This window comes from Eleutherodactylus coqui, chromosome 3 (genome assembly GCF_035609145.1).
Source record: "Eleutherodactylus coqui strain aEleCoq1 chromosome 3, aEleCoq1.hap1, whole genome shotgun sequence".
Lineage (NCBI taxonomy): Eukaryota > Metazoa > Chordata > Amphibia > Anura > Eleutherodactylidae > Eleutherodactylus > Eleutherodactylus coqui.
This window is the reverse complement of record NC_089839.1, coordinates 24,569,948-24,589,156: the sequence shown is the minus strand read 5'-3', so window position 1 is coordinate 24,589,156 and position 19,209 is coordinate 24,569,948. Positions and strand designations below refer to the sequence as shown.

The 19,209-nt window shown below is 46.3% G+C and overlaps 1 protein-coding gene across 1 annotated transcript in view; it reads left to right on the top strand.

The window, feature by feature from the left end:
- Positions 1-9,665: 9,665 nt before the first annotated feature.
- LOC136620513 (class I histocompatibility antigen, F10 alpha chain-like) overlaps positions 9,666-19,209 on the top strand; it is a 77,741-nt gene continuing 68,197 nt past the window's right edge. The window contains exon 1 of the mRNA XM_066595332.1: positions 9,666-9,818. Coding sequence (XP_066451429.1) covers positions 9,761-9,818 — 58 coding nt within the window. The 5' untranslated portion in view covers positions 9,666-9,760. The remainder of the gene's footprint in view (positions 9,819-19,209) is intronic.

The window sequence follows — 19,209 nt, the reverse complement described above, 5'->3', positions numbered from 1 at the left end:
TCCGCCGGGCTGAAGAAAGGAGATCCGGTCGCGAAGGAGGACAGATCCGCAGCGTCCTGAGAGGTAAGTATATGGGATTTTCTGACCCCATGTCTGCAAGAAAGGAGGGACCCGCTGCGGGATTCTGCATGGAGAATAAGCACTGCCTGAATTTCCCCGTGGACATGAGGCCTAAGAGGCCAGCGGTCACAGACTACATTAATGGACCATCATACTCTCTAAACCTGTAAGACGAGTCCCACAAAGTGTCCCACAAAGAATCCGCGACATTTATGTACAAACATTCCGCAGTGAAATCCGCAGGTGATTCTGTTTCAGATTTATCCGCAGATTTCACGGATTATACTGAAAGGAATGAAATCTGCGGTGAAATATCTGCAGCAAATATAGCGCCTTCACACGGGCGGCAGAATCACGCCAGTCTCGCAACACACAAATATGAAACCTATTCTTTTGAATGCGGTCATACATGTCAGCGATGGTTTCCTGCATGACACAGCAATGTGATACGGGAAACATATGGCGGCGTGTTCTATCGTGTTCGTGCTCTCACATCGCAGCGCCCATTGGTTTCAAAAGCAATGGGGGAAACTGCGCGATTGTCTGCCGCGGAGGACTGCTTCTTCCCCGCAGTGATGCGACGCTATTTTTACATAAAAGCGCCCCGCATCCTTTGTGAATTGACATGGCGGGGAGCGCAATGTGAGGGCGGGATTCAGTTAGCCTAAGGGCTTCTTCACACGAAGTCCTTAGGCTAACTAAATCCACGCAAAATCTGCTTGCGCAGAGAATAGCGACGCGCTCTATCTCTGTGTGCACCAAAGGCCCCATAGGAGTCTATAGGGATACGCACCCGCCACCCGCGCAAAACTCTGTGATTTTGCAGGCAATTTGAAAAACCAGGCACTAATTAGGCTGCAGAGCCTTTTAAATCACAGCGTGGGTGTGTCCCGCGCCAATGTGAGCGGTCCCTGGCAGCGCAGAAAGTACAGTAAAAAGCGCTGATATGTGCGCAGTAGAGCAATGTTCATTGCGCAAAAAGTTGTGCTTTCGTGAGCGTTTCTGCGGTTACATTTTTGTGAAGAAGCTCTTAAGGCTCATTCACACGAGCGTATGCGCACTGAACAACGTTTTCTTTACATGAGCGTATTGGCGTATTTTACAGTATATTTTCCGCCCACAGGGCGTGTCCATTTGTGCGCAGCAAACAGACGCACCTCTTGAAATGTCTAATTAGTCTAATGAGTTCCAGATGTGTTCTCTTTCATCTCCTTGCACATTGTCCGCGCATTTGTGCTTCCGCATTGACACTGAAATTGCTGAAAAGTAGAGCACGCCACTTTTTTTTTTTGGCATGCGCAAAATATAGAAAAGTGAATGAACCGATGGAAATCAATGGATTCTATCGTCTTCATATCGCACGCGTATATTTTGTGCACGCTGGTACGTACGTGTGAATCTAGCCTTAGTGGAAAAACATCGGGCCTCATATTAAAACTGTGTAAAAGAAAAACTGTGTTTGCCCCTAGCAACCAATCACAGCGCAGCTTCAATATTACCAGAGCGGTTTCAGAAACTAAAACTGAGCTCTGATTGGTTGCTATGGGCAACAAAGACAGTTTTGTGAATAGACAGTTTTGTGAATAGACAGTTTTGATAAATGAGGCCGGTTGTTCTGTACTTAGTTGCAGAATGCTGGTGCGGCGCTCAACTGATATTCAACAACTAGTACACATCGTGTGACACCGGGCTAAACTACGTGAGATTCCAGGAATACTACAGAATCGGGTTGGTAACTATATGCAGCTATATGCCGCTACTGATGGATACATTTATGTATTGTACAGTGGTGGATATATGTTACTGACACTGGTAAATGTAAGCTTATTTCCAGTATCATATCTATGTAGTGAACTCCTTTCTGGTACTGTATCTATGAAGTAAGCTTGGCTCTGGTACCATATCTATGTAGTTAACTTTATTTTGATTTTGTTTTTATGTAGTAAGCTCAGTTCTGGTACTCTTTGTCTATGTTTTTGGCCCCCTGCACACGGGCAGAAATTCCGTGGCGGGATTTCCCGCAGAATTTCCGCCCGTGGAAGCTGCCATAGAATTGTGTTAGAAATGCAATCCTAGGCAGACGGCCGCGATTTGTCTGCGCGAAATCACGCGCAGAAAACAAAACGCGGTCTGCTCTATTTCTGTGCGGGGCTCGCAGAAATGTCACTCCTCGGCCGCTGGCTCTGGTCTGCGCATTCACCGTCAGCCGGCACATCACAGAGCTGGAGCCGTGGGAGAGGTGAGTGCCGCGCTGGTTCTTGCAGGGGCTCGGGTCGTGTCCCATTGCGAGAATTCTCGCAGCAGGATCCGACCCGGCTGTCTGCAGGCGGCCATAAGCTCAGTTTTGGTACTGCATCTATGTAGTAAGCTTAGTTATGTTATTGTATGTATGTAGTAAGCTTGGTTCTGATATTGTATCAATGAAACTCGATTCTGTTACTGTACCTATGCTGTAAGCTCAGTTTTGGTACTGTATCCATGTAGTAAGCTTAGTTCTGTTTTTGTATCTATGTAGTAAGCTCTTTTCCGGCATTGTATTTATTTAGTAAGCTCTGATTCTCTTGCTGTGCGCTTCTCCTCAATAGAAATCCATACAGTGTATGGGGTCAGGGGTATAACTATGAGAGATGCAGAGGATGTGGTTGCACCCGGGTCCAGGAGCCTTAGGGGGCCCTTAAGCTCTCTCCTTCCATACAAGAAGCCCAGTACTATAAATAAAGTATTATAGTTGGGGGCTCTGTTACAGATTTTGCATTGGGGCCCAGAAGCTTCAAGTTACACCTCTGTACGGGGTTGTTGGGGAAGGGAAGGGGGGGGGATAGCTGTCGATATTAAAGGGGTTGTCCCGCGGCAGCAAGTGGGTCTATACACTTCTGTATGGCCATATTAATGCACTTTGTAATATACATTGTGCATTAATTATGAGCCATACAGAAGTTATAAAAAGTTTTATACTTACCTGCTCCGTTGCTAGCGTCCTCGTCTCCATGGAGCCGACTAATTTTCGCCCTCCGATGGCCAAATTAGCCGCGCTTGCGCAGTCCTGGTCTTCTGCTTTTCTGAATGGGGCTCCGTGTAGCTCCGCCCCGTCACGTGCCGATTCCAGCCAATCAGGAGGCTGGAATCGGCAATGGACCGCACAGAAGAGCTGCGGTCCACGGAGGAAGAGGATTCCGGCGGCCATCTTCACCGGTAAGTATAGAAGTCACCGGAGCGCGGGGATTAAGGTAAGCGCTCCGGTAAGCTTTCTTTAGGTCCCTGCATCGGGGTTGTCTCGCGCCGAACGGGGGGGGGGGGGGGGGGTTGAAAAAAAAAAAAACCCGTTTCGGCGCGGGACAACCCCTTTAAGTGTTGGGCTTACAGCTATCTGCAGTGTATGGGGAGAAGTTTAACCTGACTCACCAATAGGGGGCGTGAGCACTAAACCTGCCTAGGACAGCATGAACCCTACATACGCCTTTATTTATCCATCGGCGGCGCTCTATGAGGGCTTATTGTTTTTTTGTGTGAGAAGTTGTATTCTTCAATGGTATTATTTAATATGCCAAATAATTTAATGAAAAAAACTTTAAAAAAATTGTAAGTGGAAAGAAATGGGAAAAAATGACATTCCGCCATCCTTCGGTGCGTCTTCTTTCTACGGCGCACAAACTGCAACAAAAGTGACCTGATAGCTTTGTTCTGTGGGTCAGTACGATTACTACGATATCAAATTTATACAGTTTTTAGAGTTGAGCGAACGTACTCTGGCGAGCTTGATGCTCGTTCGAGTATTGGTGTAGTCGATGAGCTCGTTACTCGAACGAGGAACATGCCGTGTTCGACCCCGCCCCAGTTGGCTCCTCCCCGCTGTGACGTGCTTGTTTTGGCCCCTCCCTGCCGCAGCAAATTTTTTGAGAGAGAGAAGGGAGGAGGAGGCCCACATACAAAAATGCTCGAGTCCCCCATTGTAGTCAATGGGGTTCGTTGCTCAGGTAGAGCTCTCAAATTTTCCGAAAAGCTCGACTCGAATAGCGCGGACCCGAGCATTTGGGTGCTCGCTCATCTCTAATACTTTTCTTTTTGCTGTATTACGTGTATTATTTTCAAAGAAATTTAATTTTTTAAATTATTTTCTGCCACCATTTTCTGCGCCCGATAGTTTTTTTATTTTTCCGTTGACATAGTTGTGCGAGGGCTCATTTCTTGCGGGACGTCCTGTAGTTTGCGTTGGCATTATTTTGGAATACATACGACTTTTTGATCATTTTTTAATTGCATTTTTTCTTGGAGACGGGGTGACCAGAAAAGCGCATTTCTGGCGCACTTTATTTTTTTCTTTCTGAAGACATTCGCCGTGCGGTAAATAATGCGTTACTTTGATAGATCGGACTGTTATGCAGCGATACCACATATGTATTATTGTTTAATTACTTAGATTATTTTATTACAAGTATGGCAAAAGGGCTTTTTTCTTACTTTTATTATTTTTTTTAATAATTAATAAAACTTTATTGTTCTAATTTTTCCTTTTTTTTCAGTTCCCAGAGGGGACAACAGCTTTTGCTACTTTTATCGCTTCTGCAATATGATGTAATGCCATAGCATTGACAGCACTGAGGCCTTTCAGAAGGCCCCCGGCTGCCATGACACCCTCACGGCTCCCTGCGATCTCATCGCGGGGGGCCGTACGGGACACCCAAATACCGTTTGGTGGATTTAAATGCCGTTGTCAGAATTGACAGCGACATTTAAAAGGTTAACAGCACCGCCGTACGGCACCTGGGATGTATGAAGAAAGATCGCCCTGCGATCTCTCCTCATATATAGACCGCTGACACAGGCCCTTAAAAGGCGTGTCGGCGGTCACGAAGGGGTTAAAACGCTCTCATTCAGCTTCTACTTTGTGCCCAACCCAATATTTTCCATGTTCTGAATGGGGACACTTTTAGAGTTTTCCAGGGCTGCTTTAAGTTCCCAATCCGCCCAGCAGAATACACAGGAGGTGCGGATCCTTCCATCATACATTCTCTCTGTAGGTTCCCCTCCGGGTTTTTGGCTCATAAATACGGATTTAAAATCCTGCCCAGAATCCGGCTGTGTGACAGCGGCCTTATGGGTAATTCAGCAGGTCGGCCATTATTATACTTGTGCACCTAATAAAGGCTGATATCTGCTGATATACTCATTTTGGGTGAGCAGCAGTATATCTGGATGTGTTTCTCATGCTCAGCACTAAACCTTCTGTCACACCCAGAATGTAACCGTTGCTATTGGTGATGCCCCTGATTAGGGTGAATGCCCATGGCCAGATTTTTACAGTGGTTCCCGTGAATTCCGCAGCCATTAGCTTCTATTGAACCTAATAGCTTTCTGCTGCCAATGCAGACATGGGAATTCTACCGTGAATTTCAGTGAGTGGGAAAACATGCAGTGTGTTCTATTTTCCACTATTAATATAACATTAATGTAGACCGCAGAAATCTGTGCGTTTTTCGGTTGCGGGCATGAGTCCTTAGCCCAGTTGTAAGCTGCCCCATAGCCCGGCCATATAGTGCCCACATAACGGCGCCACCTGTCAGAGTTTTCTTAAGTAATATACAATTCTCCTAACCGCTTTTGTGAAAAAAAGACATATAAAGTGTTAACCATTACAGGCCTATGGCTGCAGTGTCCCCATAACATTGATGGATGCCCTGCAGGTGGCTATGGTTTCCAAGAGCCTGACACAAAAGCTTTAGGGCGACTGACAAAAACACCTTTTTCCATCCCTGCCCCCCTCACCTGATTGCCTACCACACTCTGGAGGTCTCCTCTGTGTATTCCAGTCACTTCCCTGCAGTGCAGCCCCCTGTCTGATACTTATCAGGCATCATCTTGAGGCTGAGCTTTTCTTACTTTCAATCAATCCCATGATGCATCAGCGCTACATTGGCTGAGACTATACCATTTGTGTCTGCAGGGGTGATAGTTTAATTATCATTTATTTTGTATATTCACCTAAATACGCTACACTGCACAAGTATACAGACAGGAGGATGAGCTGTGATCTCCTCTATTATAGCTGTCTGGCAGGAGCTGTGTGATCTTCATCAGTAACTGTGGCAGGAGTCAGAGGCGTAACTATAGGGGATGCAGGGGATGCGGTTCCACCTGGGCCCAGGAGCCTTAGGGGGCCCATAATGCCTCTCTTCTCCATAAAGGGAGCCCAGTACTATGACTAAAGCATTGGAATTGGAGTCCCCATTACAAATTTTGCATTGGGGCCCAAAAGCTTCAAGTTATACCTGTGACAGGAGTGTTTGTGTAGCAGTGCCTCCTGTGGTAGATCCATGTAACAGCATCACACAGACTGAGAATCTGACTAGAACATGAACCCATAACCCTGAGTAGATCTGAGCGGTCAGAACTGAGATCACATGACCATCTGGGGAAAGAGAGTCCTGGAGCTTCAGAAAGAAGGAAATAACTAACCAAGGTAACACCAGGCGACGTGTGTATATATATATACTGGGGGATAGCTGCAGCACGAATTCATTTTTAAAAATCCCCGGAGTGGCCCTTTAAATCCTGACAGCGATGAGTAGTGGCGCTCGCTCAGCTCAGCTGGGATCCACATATATTCTGGCAGCGAGGAGTAGTGGCGCTCGCTCAGCTCAGCTCGGATCCACATATATTCTGGCAGCGAGGAGTAGTGGCGCTCGCTCAGCTCAGCTCGGATCCACATATATTCTGGCAGCGAGGAGTAGTGGCGCTCGCTCGCTCAGCTCGGATCCACATATATTCTGGCAGCGAGGAGTAGTGGCGTTCGCTCAGCTCAGCTCGGATCCACATATATTCTGACAGCGAGGAGTAGTGGCGCTCGCTCAGCTCAGCTTGGATCCACATATATTCTGGCAGCGAGGAGTAGTGGCGCTCACTCAGCTCAGCTTGGATCCACATATATTCTGGCAGCGCGGAGTAGTGGCGCTCGCTCAGCTCAGCTCGGATCCACATATATTCTGGCAGCGCGGAGTAGTGGCGCTCGCTCAGCTCAGCTCGGATCCACATATATCCTGGCAGCGAGGAGTAGTGGCGCTCGCTCAGCTCAGCTCGGATCCACATATATTCTGGCAGCGAGGAGTAGTGGCGCTCGCTCAGCTCAGCTCGGATCCACATATATTCTGGCAGCGAGGAGTAGTGGCGCTCGCTCAGCTCAGCTCGGATCCACATATATTCTGGCAGCGAGGAGTAGTGGCGCTCGCTCGGCTCAGCTTGGATCCACATATATTCTGGCAGCGAGGAGTAGTGGCGCTCGCTCAGCTCAGCTCGGATCCACATATATTCCGGCAGCGAGGAGTAGTGGCGCTCGCTCAGCTCAGCTCGGATCCACATGTATTCTGGCAGCGAGGAGTAGTGGCGCTCGCTCAGCTCAGCTCGGATCCACATATATCCTGACAGTGAGGAGTAGTGGCGCTTGCTCAGCTCAGCTCGGATCCACATATATTCTGGCAGCGAGGAGTAGTGGCGCTCGCTCAGCTCAGCTCGGATCCACATATATCCTGGCAGCGAGGAGTAGTGGCGCTCGCTCGGCTCAGCTTGGATCCACATATATTCTGGCAGCGAGGAGTAGTGGCGCTCGCTCAGCTCAGCTCGGATCCACATATATTCTGGCAGCGAGCAGTAGTGGCGCTCGCTCAGCTCAGATCCACATATATTCTGGCAGTGAGGAGTAGGGGCGTTCGCTCAGCTCAGCTTGGATCCACATATATTCTGTCAGTTGATTCCCATCAGCTAAACCCTCACTTCTGTCAGCATCACCAGGGCCGTATTTACACCGCCGATAGCGAGTTGTGTCCGGGATTCTTGTACGCGACTCGCATCACACGGCACACGGACACCCCGTCTCTGTGCTGCGCCATATGCGGTAGACGGCACAGTCACACCTATTATTATCATACGAGACTCACAAGACAAGAGGGGGGGGGATGGGATTGTTCAGTCTGCAAGAGAAACATCAACCCTGTAAGGAGCCCCATTGTAAATAATGGGGGCTGTTAATGAGCGTCTCGCAGCGCGTAAAACTTGTGTAATCAGCCGTGTAAATACACCCTCAGGCCGGGCTCAATGCGATGGGGCGGATACCACATGCGGATATCTGCAGCGGAAGACCAGCGATCCATCGTAAAAAAGTAATCACGAATGGTTGCAGAAGATGGCGGATGCGTGCGCTATTCCACACGTATGCACAGCGCATAGTCCATGCGAAAAAAAGATTGCAGACATGGAAACGACACCAGAAAGTAGTAGCACATCCCTCAGATGAGATAGCACTTGCTATTGGGTGACTTGGATGCGCATGCGCAGTAGTATCCATATGACGCTAGGGCTTTGATATTCCTGCGTAACTCCTGCAAGATCTGGGGGTGATTGCGCATGCGCAGCAACCCATTTTGACATCGGGATTGCGTCACCAGACGGGGGGGGGGGGGGGGGGGGAGGTCTTGTGTGAATAGGAGGATCTCGCAAATGCGTGTTAAACACTGTGGGAAGCCATGATGAGGAGCCTGGAAGTTACTAGGCTCTCACATATACCACATCCTGCCAATTGATGAACTGAGCGGAGAGACCTGGTACAGCTGAATATGGGCGTGTTTAGCAGGTGTGTAATAATATGTATACTTTATGTACATATATGGGATGACGTGTATGTGTGGTAAGCTTCACAAAGATCTTGGTTGGGATCTAAACGTTGCTGCGATGGACCTGGGGGAATAAAGTCAGTTTTATGTGACTAAGCAGTGCGGACGCGGCCTTTCTTCTCTTCACTTTTGGATGGTATGAAGGATCTGCGTCCAATCCTGTCAGAGGCGTCCGTGTACCACTGCGCCCGAATGTATGTTACATGGGAGTGCTGCAGGCGGACATTCCTAGGGCTTCTGTCCTCACAGATACGTCACATCCATCATCATTCCCCTTTATCATCGGTCAGATATCGCTTGTTGTCGCCGGATGGAACCGCGGAGCTCGCCGCGCCATTCTGTCCTCCACAGAGCAATGAGAAGCTGATGAGGAGAGCGACACAATGGTGGACAGAGGCGTTATTATTACACATCACCATGGTGATCACAGCGGCCCCCACAGACCCAGCAGACCTCCCTGGCCGGCTTACTCCTCATTATCAGCTCCTCACACCTCACAGACCCAGCAGACCTCCCTGCCCGGCTTACTCCTCATTATCAGCTCCTCACACCCCACAGACCCAGCAGACCTCCCTGCCCGGCTTACTCCTCATTATCAGCTCCTCACACCTCACAGACCCAGCCGACCTCCCTGCCCGGCTTACTCCTCATTATCAGCTCCTCACACCCCACAGACCCAGCAGACCTCCCTGCCCGGCTTACTCCTCATTATCAGCTCCTCACACCCCACAGACCCAGCAGACCTCCCTGCCCGGCTTACTCCTCATTATCAGCTCCTCACACTTCTCTACAAATCTCCATTATTTCCGGAAAATCCCAACATCTTACTTTCACTTTCTCCGCCGTCTAACCTCTCCGGCCTCACTCTGCCCGGCAACTGATGACCAGCCGCAGATTTATTTTACTATTGGTGGAGAGGATACCTTCCGTCCAATCAGAGCTGAGCTCCGCCTCCAGTCTGCGGAGTCACTGACTGACGGCTCCAGGTGTTTGTAGAAGTTCTTTATGTTCTCGTCACTCGGGGTCTACAATGTATCAGGATGAGGAAGATGTTCCCCCTCATTGTGCTTCTCCTTCACTTATCTGCGGTGTATTCTGGTGAGTATGGAGGAGATCAGTTATTATATCACTTATCTGCTGTGTATTCTGGGGAGTATGGAGGGGGTCAGTTATTATATCACATATCTGCAGTGTATTCTGGTGAGTATGGAGGGGTCAGTTATTATATCACTTATCTGTGGTGTATTCTGGTGAGTATGGAGGGGTCAGTTATTATATCACATATCTGCAGTGTATTCTGGTGAGAATGGAGGGGTCAGTTATTATATCACTTATCTGCAGTGTATTCTGGTGACTATAGAGGGGATCAGTTATTATATCACTTATCTGCGGTGTATTCTGGGGAGTATGGAGGGAGGGCAGTTATATGACTTATCTTCAGTGTATTCTGGGAAGTATGGAGGGAATCAGTTATTATATAACTTATCTGCAGTGTATTCTGAGGTATGAAGGAGGATCATTTATTGTATCACTTATCAGTGGTGTATTCTGGGTAGTATGGTGGAGGTTAGTCACCGAGACAGAAAAAATTCCCTGAAGGGAAATAAGTGTATCACCGAGGGAACCACTAAATAATACGTAAAATATAACTTTTATTACTGCACAATTAAAATATTATAGATAAGAGCGTGGTCGAATCTTTGATAAGTATTGTGCCTATAGTGACCACACGGCACCATATGTTAAGATATACTCCTTGGATAAATAGGAAAATTCATAAATTGTACTGACATATGTAAGTAACACGGTGTCAATACCACTATCAATAATATCTTAGTGCGTATACACCGTGTATATGTATCACCCGCTTAGTACAATAACTTACTTCAATCTCACACACTGGTAATGGGATAATTTGTATCCAATATGTGAAAGAGGTAACAATAAATAGCACACCATAAGGTGACAGGGTAAGTTAGATACACCCTTATAGTCACTTACTTCCAATAAATCTATAGTCCTCTATTGCATTCCCGATTGACAAAAACTATATTGGGTCATATGCACCAAACGATATTGGGTGATATATAGTTGCAAACGCCGTGATACGTGAAAGCAACAAGAGGACGTGTATGCTGTTCTTTCCTTATAGAGATATAGTGAAAAGGAATGGTATATTCATGTACCAATTGTACCAAACTTGAAATCCATCACTAGAGGTGTGAGTGATTCAATATTGGGGTTTAAACAAAGTAATTATCCAAGGTGTCAGTTCACTAAACCTTAGATCACTGACAATACTAATACATCATGCTGCTTACGAGTGCTTATACTTATTTTTATTATTTTATTTACAGCAGTAAAGCACTGTATAGTTACAACAGTGGTAACCTACAGTCATGTCCCTATAATTATACGGACAGACTAGGTCAATCTTACTGTTTGACAATCACTTTAGAAGGAGTGTCATGTATAAGGCAGGACTGGTTTGTAGTCCTAATATGCCTTAATGACCAGTCTCCTCACAACTATGCCTGATACTTGATTGCATCATAGATAATTTTAGCCCATCAAAATGCACTATAGTGTGCAGACCTCGGCTTTCTGCCTATTGAAGGTCGCTTTATTAAGTGCTAGATCACATAAGTCACCATCAGATCACATAAGTCACCATCAACGCGTTTCAACAGCTCATGTAATTAAGCTGTATCATCAGGATGGTATTAAGCACAGCAATCACAAAGTGAATTGCATAAAGAAAAACTGGCTAAGTATTAGTGCAGTCATTGATGTTTGAGACCACACCACTCAAACACTTGGCAAAGTATTGGTGCAGTTCTTGATGTATAAGACTGCACCACTAGAAAAATTGGCTAAGTATTTGTGCAGTCATTGATGACTAAGACCGCACTATGAAGCTATGTAGCAGAGTGAGCAAAGTGAACAGCCTGTCAGGCTGAACACAAATGAGCAGCAATGGTCAGTAGCCCGTTGACAGGGCTTATAAAGACCAAACCACGCCTTCCTGTATGGAGGGCTCGTCCCGCTAAGCCAATCAGCTTGATGTATCATCCGGCTCCGTTTAACCGAGATCTCGCGATAGTTGAGATCCCGCGCATGCGCAGATCCGCAGAGCGTCCATGATTGCCAACCAGAACACCGGAAGACGCAGCGGCATCAGGATACAATGCCAGACCTGTGCACGTAGTGCACAAGACAATACGGGGCATAGATCAGCCCAGAACAGGACAATATCTATTTAGGTGTTAGGTAAATAAAGCTTTTGGGAAATGGATAAGATATATAAAGAATGTATACCAGACATATCTTGTATGAAAGAAGGTAAGTATGTTACAGGACTAGTTACAATGCAACATGAATACTAACCGTTGGCAACATATAAGTGGAATATACTTTGATATTATATGTATACCACGAACCCATAACTCTGACACTACGGATGTTCTTAAAAAATTGGAGGATAGTTCTATCACCAAATACGAAACTGGCAAGCCTCGACGTTGAGGCTTTGTACAGTTCGATACCACACAATGGTGGACTTAAAGCCGTAGATTACTATTTGAACCAGAGGGGCACACATCTGAAAGAACATAATAAGTTTCTCATGACCCTGCTGTCCTTTGTCCTCACGAAAAACTACTTCCTGTTTGAGGGGAGGTACTTCCACCAGCTCAGGGGTACGGCTATGTAACCCCATACGACCTCCTAAAAGACTCCAAAATCCCGAATTCTTAAAGAAATGGGAATTGAAATCTACGCAGTCGTCATTACGCCTGATTAATCTCCTATTGGAGGAGGAAAAATCCACCCTAACACATAACCAAAAACGGTTGGAGGACCAGATAGAGTCTGTAAAACGCTTTCAGTCTGATCCGGAATTTTCAAACAAAGAGAAAAATCTGCATTCAAATATCGAAAAATTCACGAATCAGATAAAAGAAAGAAAACACCTTCAATTTAGTCGTGATCTCCTGGATTTCAAGGAGAATCGCGCATATACTGAACAAAACTCCAGATCGGAGACTGATATCAGCTCTTCTGAACAAGAACTATCAGAAAGCGACTATACATCCTCCAATCGCCCATACCAACGAAAGAATCGAAACCGATACATACATATATATATACATATATATACAAGTACTGTGTATCGGTATGTATATATATATATATATATGTATTTAAATATACTTCTTTCTGTGTCTTATAACTAACAACCAATAAATCCTCACTAAACGCATTCTGTATATTCTATGCTGTAGCATCTAATTAATCTGCACTATATACATCCCAGTCTCACTCATGTGTCTTCTGGGCAGTGCAGATCACATGACCGCTATTGCCATGGCAATCTACATTGCTTCTAATAAGCTATTCTTTTGAATGAAGCCGTTCATGTGACACAACAGAACGTCAGGACGTACCATATCACATGACTGACGTGATGACGTCACAGCGCTGCGCGCGCGTGCGCAATAGCGGATCACCGGTAGCGATCTTTCTAAAGTAAAATTTAAAGATCCATGTGTACATACGGGCAATCAGACTATGAGGGAGGCTGCTGCAACATTTGTCCTCACTAATACACCCAGTTTGAGCCAAACAGCAGATTATAAACGGACTTCTTTTCCCTGTTTTCCCTTAGATCTGTGGAGTTGTCCTAACCCCTCCCACTATAACATCTGATTGGCTGATTTTCCACACCAACCCCCTTTAGGGGAGGGCTTCTTGGTATATCAGTAGCAGCACTCTGGGCTCACAGACATAATGCCTGAGCTCACCATCAGAGCTCCAGGCTCTACCACTTTTGTTATTTTATCTGAATGTGTGTGTGTTGGATGCAGGTCTCATATCTAGGCAGCAAAGACACCGCTCTGCTTATGCTACTATGCGCTGCCTAGAGACCTTGATAGAATGAAAGGGATCTGAAAAAAGCTCTATGTAGCCTAGAACTCTATTTCTTTTTTGATAGACTAGTCCCAGGCTACTATATATCTATAGAGCTTATTATATGAACAAGTTGCAGACCGCTATTATTTCGCTATTTAGCGACCTTGTTCAAAGATTGGATGATGAACTAAGTATGGGTCCTGAATAATCCCCTACTTTCTAGTTCTGATCCCATTTCAATTCTTTGAGGTTAGTTGATGTGCAGTATTTCTCTATAAATCAGTATATCTCCTGCACATCTCCTAACTAGCCTGCATGACCACACCAACAAAAATCTGACAGAGATTATATAACCCTCTATGTCCCAATACACGATTGTGGTACTTTCTCAAAATCTGGCAGAAAGTAATTAACCCTTCGTGTCCCAAAACACGATTGTGGTACTTTCTCAAAATCTGACAAAGTATTTAACCCTTCGTGTCCCAAAACACGATTGTGGCACTTTCTCTTAACTCTTTGTGTCCCAAAACAAGATTGTGGCACTTTCTCAAAATTTGACAAAGTATTTAACCCTTCGTGTCTCAAAACACGATTGTGGTACTTTCTCTCTCTTTCTCTTGAGTTTTCAACTCAATGAACCTGTCATATCGTATGGCATAACTCATACAATTGCTCCTGATGAACTACCAACAATCCTAGTAGGGAAACGCGTTGAGCAGTAATTATTCCTGAGCAAGTAATCATATTTCTACGAGCAGTAATTATTCCTGAGCAGTAATCACCCTTTCACATAAAGAGAGGTCATCCATTCTTCTCTCTTGAGTTATGAGTTGTATATTGAGCTATACTTATACTAAAGAGAGCTTACCGTTCTTTCCAAATGATATGGACTGATACTACTCTGAGCCAAATACTTGAGGCACTTTTATGGTTTCCTCAAATCATATTATTGGCTAAGTAACTATCAAATCCTGTGATCATCAACCTATCCGAATGTGACCACTTTGTTACAGACGGTCGCTATACTGATGCGTGACACTTTTCTTATAGTTTATAGGTACTGGGGCCCCACTTTAGTGACCATTGGATTAATTAATCGCAAGTGACGACTAAACCAGTGCGATCTCCATAGGTTTTTTGAGCAATTTTGCTCCAGTACCAAAGTGTTCTTAGACTTATATCTGATACCCGTGGTTCTACTCATTAAATTACGGACTATCTGATGCATCACTAGCGACTCTTCAGTCTCGTCTTTACCATAGCCTAGGTGGGGTGATTCTAATAACTCCAATTACCCACCTATCTGTAATATTCTCTGTCTTTATGTTTGTCTTGTTCTTAGCCCAAGTCATTATTTTATGTTAGTCTTGAATAAAAGTTATATTTTAGTCTGTCTGTCACTGTGAAGGGCTCCAATTTGATTTAGTCAGACAAAGTTCTGCCCCTGTGATTATCATAAGAAATTTGGTTAATAATAAGTAAGTTTTTATTAAGGTTTTGAGGCACATTGACATTGTATCATACCATGAACATATTGCTATACTTACTCATTGACAAAACTTTGTGGAAAACATTAAACCAGAATCCTCTGTTGCTCAAGGTATAAACTAACTGGTGGGAGGGTCTGCGGCTAAGACCGATGACCCCACCAATATCAATTAACAGCTGAATGAGTCCAGCGCAAGTCAGGAGCTTTTAGAATAATAAGAAATGAAAGGAAGGTGTAGAAGGGATAGGGAGAGTTAACAATGGATAGAGGAAGGGATAGGCTTCAGCGGCAGAACAGGAGTACAGCGTTTGTTGCAACACAACATAGATAGTAGAATTAGTTAAAGGAGTTCTCCTGATGTCTGCACTTCTGTATGGCCATTACAATGCACTTTTTGTGTTGACGATCCCGTTGTCCCTGGATACGACAAAAGCTTGGCGCCGGGTTCTTCACCTGTCGGGCATGCGCAGAAGAGATCGTCGGTCCGTGAAGGAGCCTGTTGTACTTCACGCATGCGCAGTATCACGCTTCAGTCCTGGACAGTTGCGGCGAGGATCAGAAGCATCTAGCTGTGACTCAAGCGGCGGAGGGTAACTATAACTGTTGCGTCGGCTAGGGGGTAGTGGTTGGTGCTGTCAATATGCTGGGGTATGGGGGTACTGTCGCATTGGGGGTGCTGTCAATGTGCTGACAGGGATCGGGGGGGCTGTCAATGTACTGGCCAGGGGGAGGGGGTATGCTGTCAATATAATGGCCGGGGGAAGGGGGGGGGGGGATGCTGTCTGTGTGATGGCCATGGGGGATGCTTTCAATGTAATGGGGGGGGATGCTGTCAATGTAATGGCTGGAGGGGGGGTTACTGTCAGTGTAATGGCTGGGGGGATTAAGGTGCTGTCATTGTACTGGCCGGGGGGAGATGCTTTCAATGTAATGACATGGCCAGGGGGTGTCGATGTACTGGCCGGGGGGGGAGGATGCTGTCAATGTAATGACGGAGGGGGGCTGTCAGTGTAGTGGTCAGGAGACGGTGGGGTTTCATAACTTGTCACAACTTTTGGCTGAGGGGGTCTGTCATAACTTGTCGCACAGGGGTGGGGTGGTTGCCATAACTTGAAGCAGGGGGGGGGGGGCTGTCATAAGTTATCGCATGGTAGTGGGGGTAGGAGAGGGAGGTAGTATTACTGGCGCTGCCACCGACTGACCCAGCCAGCCACCATACCCACCTAGTGTTATCCTGCCTGTGCAGGGAGGTGAGCTGTGAATATTGTGAATGGTGGGTCATGTGTTCTCTACATATAGGTGTCTTCTCTCCGTGTAGTCCTGCCTGTGCAGCGAGGGAAGGAAGTGAGCTGTGACTATTGTGAATGGTGGCTGCTGTGTTCTCTACATATAGGTGTCACCTCTCAGTGTAAGCCTGCCTGTACAGGTAGGGAAAGATTTGAGCTGTGACTAGTGTGAATGGTGGATCCTGTGTTACCTATATATAGATGTCACCTCTGAGTGTAATCCTGTATGTGCAAGGAGGGGAGCTGTGACTATTGTAAATAGTGGATCCTGTGTTATCTACATATAGGTGTCACCTCTCAGTGTAATCCTGCCTGTGCAGGGAGGGGAGGAGGTGAGCTGTGACTATTGTGAATGGTGGCTCCTGTGTTCTCTACATATAGGTGTCTCATCTCAGTGTAATTCTGTCTGTGCAGGGAGGAGAGGAGTGACCATTGTGAATGGTTGGGGTGCCAACAACTAGTCGCTGTGCGCAGGTTGGGGTGCTGACAACTAGTCGCCGTGCGCGGGTTGGGGTGCTGACAACTAGTCGTCGCACGCACATGTCGTGTTACATGTCACACTGGGGGGAAGGGGGGCTGTCAGTGTTACTTGTCACGGGGGGAGGAGGGGGGCCTGTCAAGCAGGTATCCTTGTTTCAAAGCGGGACAGCTGTAGGAGATTACTCTCCTCGCTCTCCCCGCACCCTCTCTATTCACTTTACACAGCAGCTGTTCAGTACTGAACGGCTGCTGCTTACACTGAACTCATGGTTCAGGATTTTATCCTGTGTGTATAGACAGTCTCTCCTGGCCCCACCCCCTCTAAGTACACTGTACTGCAGGAGAACATGCTGTACTGTAGAGGGACTTAGAAGGGGCGGGAGAGACTGTAGATTAGTTCAATAGAGGTGGGCGTGTTGTGGGCGGGGCCAGGACAGGAGCTGAGCGAGGCCAGGAAACCCTGTTTTTTCATCTCTTTGTGTCTTGCTGTCATCCGGAGCACGCACACAGAGGGGGGAGAGCGCAGGGCATTGTGGGAAGGCAGCACAGAGGCGCCATCTTTGAAAGCTGCATTGAACATCAGATATCAAAGTAAGAAACAGACATTACAGCTGATCTGCCTGCCGCTTTGAGCCCCTGTATGCTGTGTGTTACGATGCTTGGTGAAAGGGAAGCATCATTTTTTTTTTTATTTCACCCTGTGTGTCGGGACAACCCCTCCGAGTCTATGCAGGTACAACACCTGTTTGGAGCCAGGTTTTCAGAATACTCGAATTATGAAAGAGTATCCAAGCCGTCCAGATAGACGAGAATTGTTTGATTTTGTTCTCATCATTTGCAGCAAGTTCTTCCATTTGAGTTATATGGTAGATGGTTTCCAGCCACATAATTCTCGTGAGGGGGGTGAGAGGGATCTCCACAACTTTGGGATTGTCTGGCACATGGTTATAAGGAAAAATGTAAGTTTTTTTCCCTTTATTTTTAATATGGATAGTAGGGCAGCTTCTAGTGTGAGGACTACTGAGTCCCTAAAGACCGCATTATATAGGCTGGTAATCTCCTGCCAGAGGGAAAAGAGCAAAGGACAGAACCACCAAATGTGTGGAAAATTACCTCTCCCCTGCGCACCTCTCCAGCAGGTGTCTGGGGTCTGAGGATACATCCTGGCTAGCCCTGAAGGGGCCCAATACCATTAGCACAATATCTTGTATTACAATATCTTAGTTTCTTGAAATTTAGAGTAGATTGCAAGTGAATGCGTCAGTGTGAAGCACTTAGCCCAAACCTCCTCTGGGAAGGATTTCCCAAACAGTTCTCTACGTACCTCACAGTGTCAATACGGGTCTCCACTGCCAACAAAAGGTGACACAACACAGAGATCCCTGCCACTATGGATGTAGAGGACATACACAATTGTTTGAACTGGAAGATAGGAGAAGAGTTAAGGGCCCTTGAGAGCGAATAAAATGTCTAATTTGTAAATATTGAAACCATGCTCCAGTCCGGCTGTCCCCCCCCCCCCCCCCCCCCACCACCACCACCACCAAATATCTCACTTAGATGGCGAATTCCCAAAGCCAAAACAATGTTTCTGATTCGTAAAGGAAAAGAGCCCCCCCCCCCTAATCCCGGCAGGAAGGAAGAACCTCCCATAAGTGAGGTTGGATCCGGGTTTCCGACCAGAGGGGTAAGAAATCCTGGTCGAGAGACCAGGCCGAAGCTGGTGGCAAAACTATTCCAAATGTCCAAGAGCTGACGCAGGTAGGGGGTCATCATTGAGATTTTTCGAGACACTGTAGGCAGAAGCCAAAATGAGCCATTTAGATGAGCAAGGGTGCTCTCACACTTTAGCTCAACCCAAAGTTTGGCGAGTCTGTTATAGAGGATGTCTAAAATGCAATCGCATATTGCAGCCTTGTGATATAAGGAGAAGCTGGGTAAGCCTCCCCCGTTTCCCTTCTGATGTATAAGGGTTATATTAAATCTCACCCTGGGCCTAGAACCTACCCACACGAAGTCAAGAGATAGTTGATGGATCCTAGCAAAATATGATTTGGGGAGTCTCCATGGTGGTGTTTAAAAGAGGTATAAGAACTTGGGAAGGGAGTCCATTTTTAGTGTGTTGATTCTCCTGAACCACAATGTGGTGAGAGGGCACCACTTTTTAAGGTCCCTTCCAAAGCTGACAAGCATCGGTTTGAGGTTCAGGTCAAAGAAATTGCTAGGATCACTGGTAAGATTAACCCCTAGGTATTTAATGTATTCGCTTTTCCACTTCAAAGTGAAAGATGCTCCAAGAATTGAGGCCTCAGCAGGCAAGATT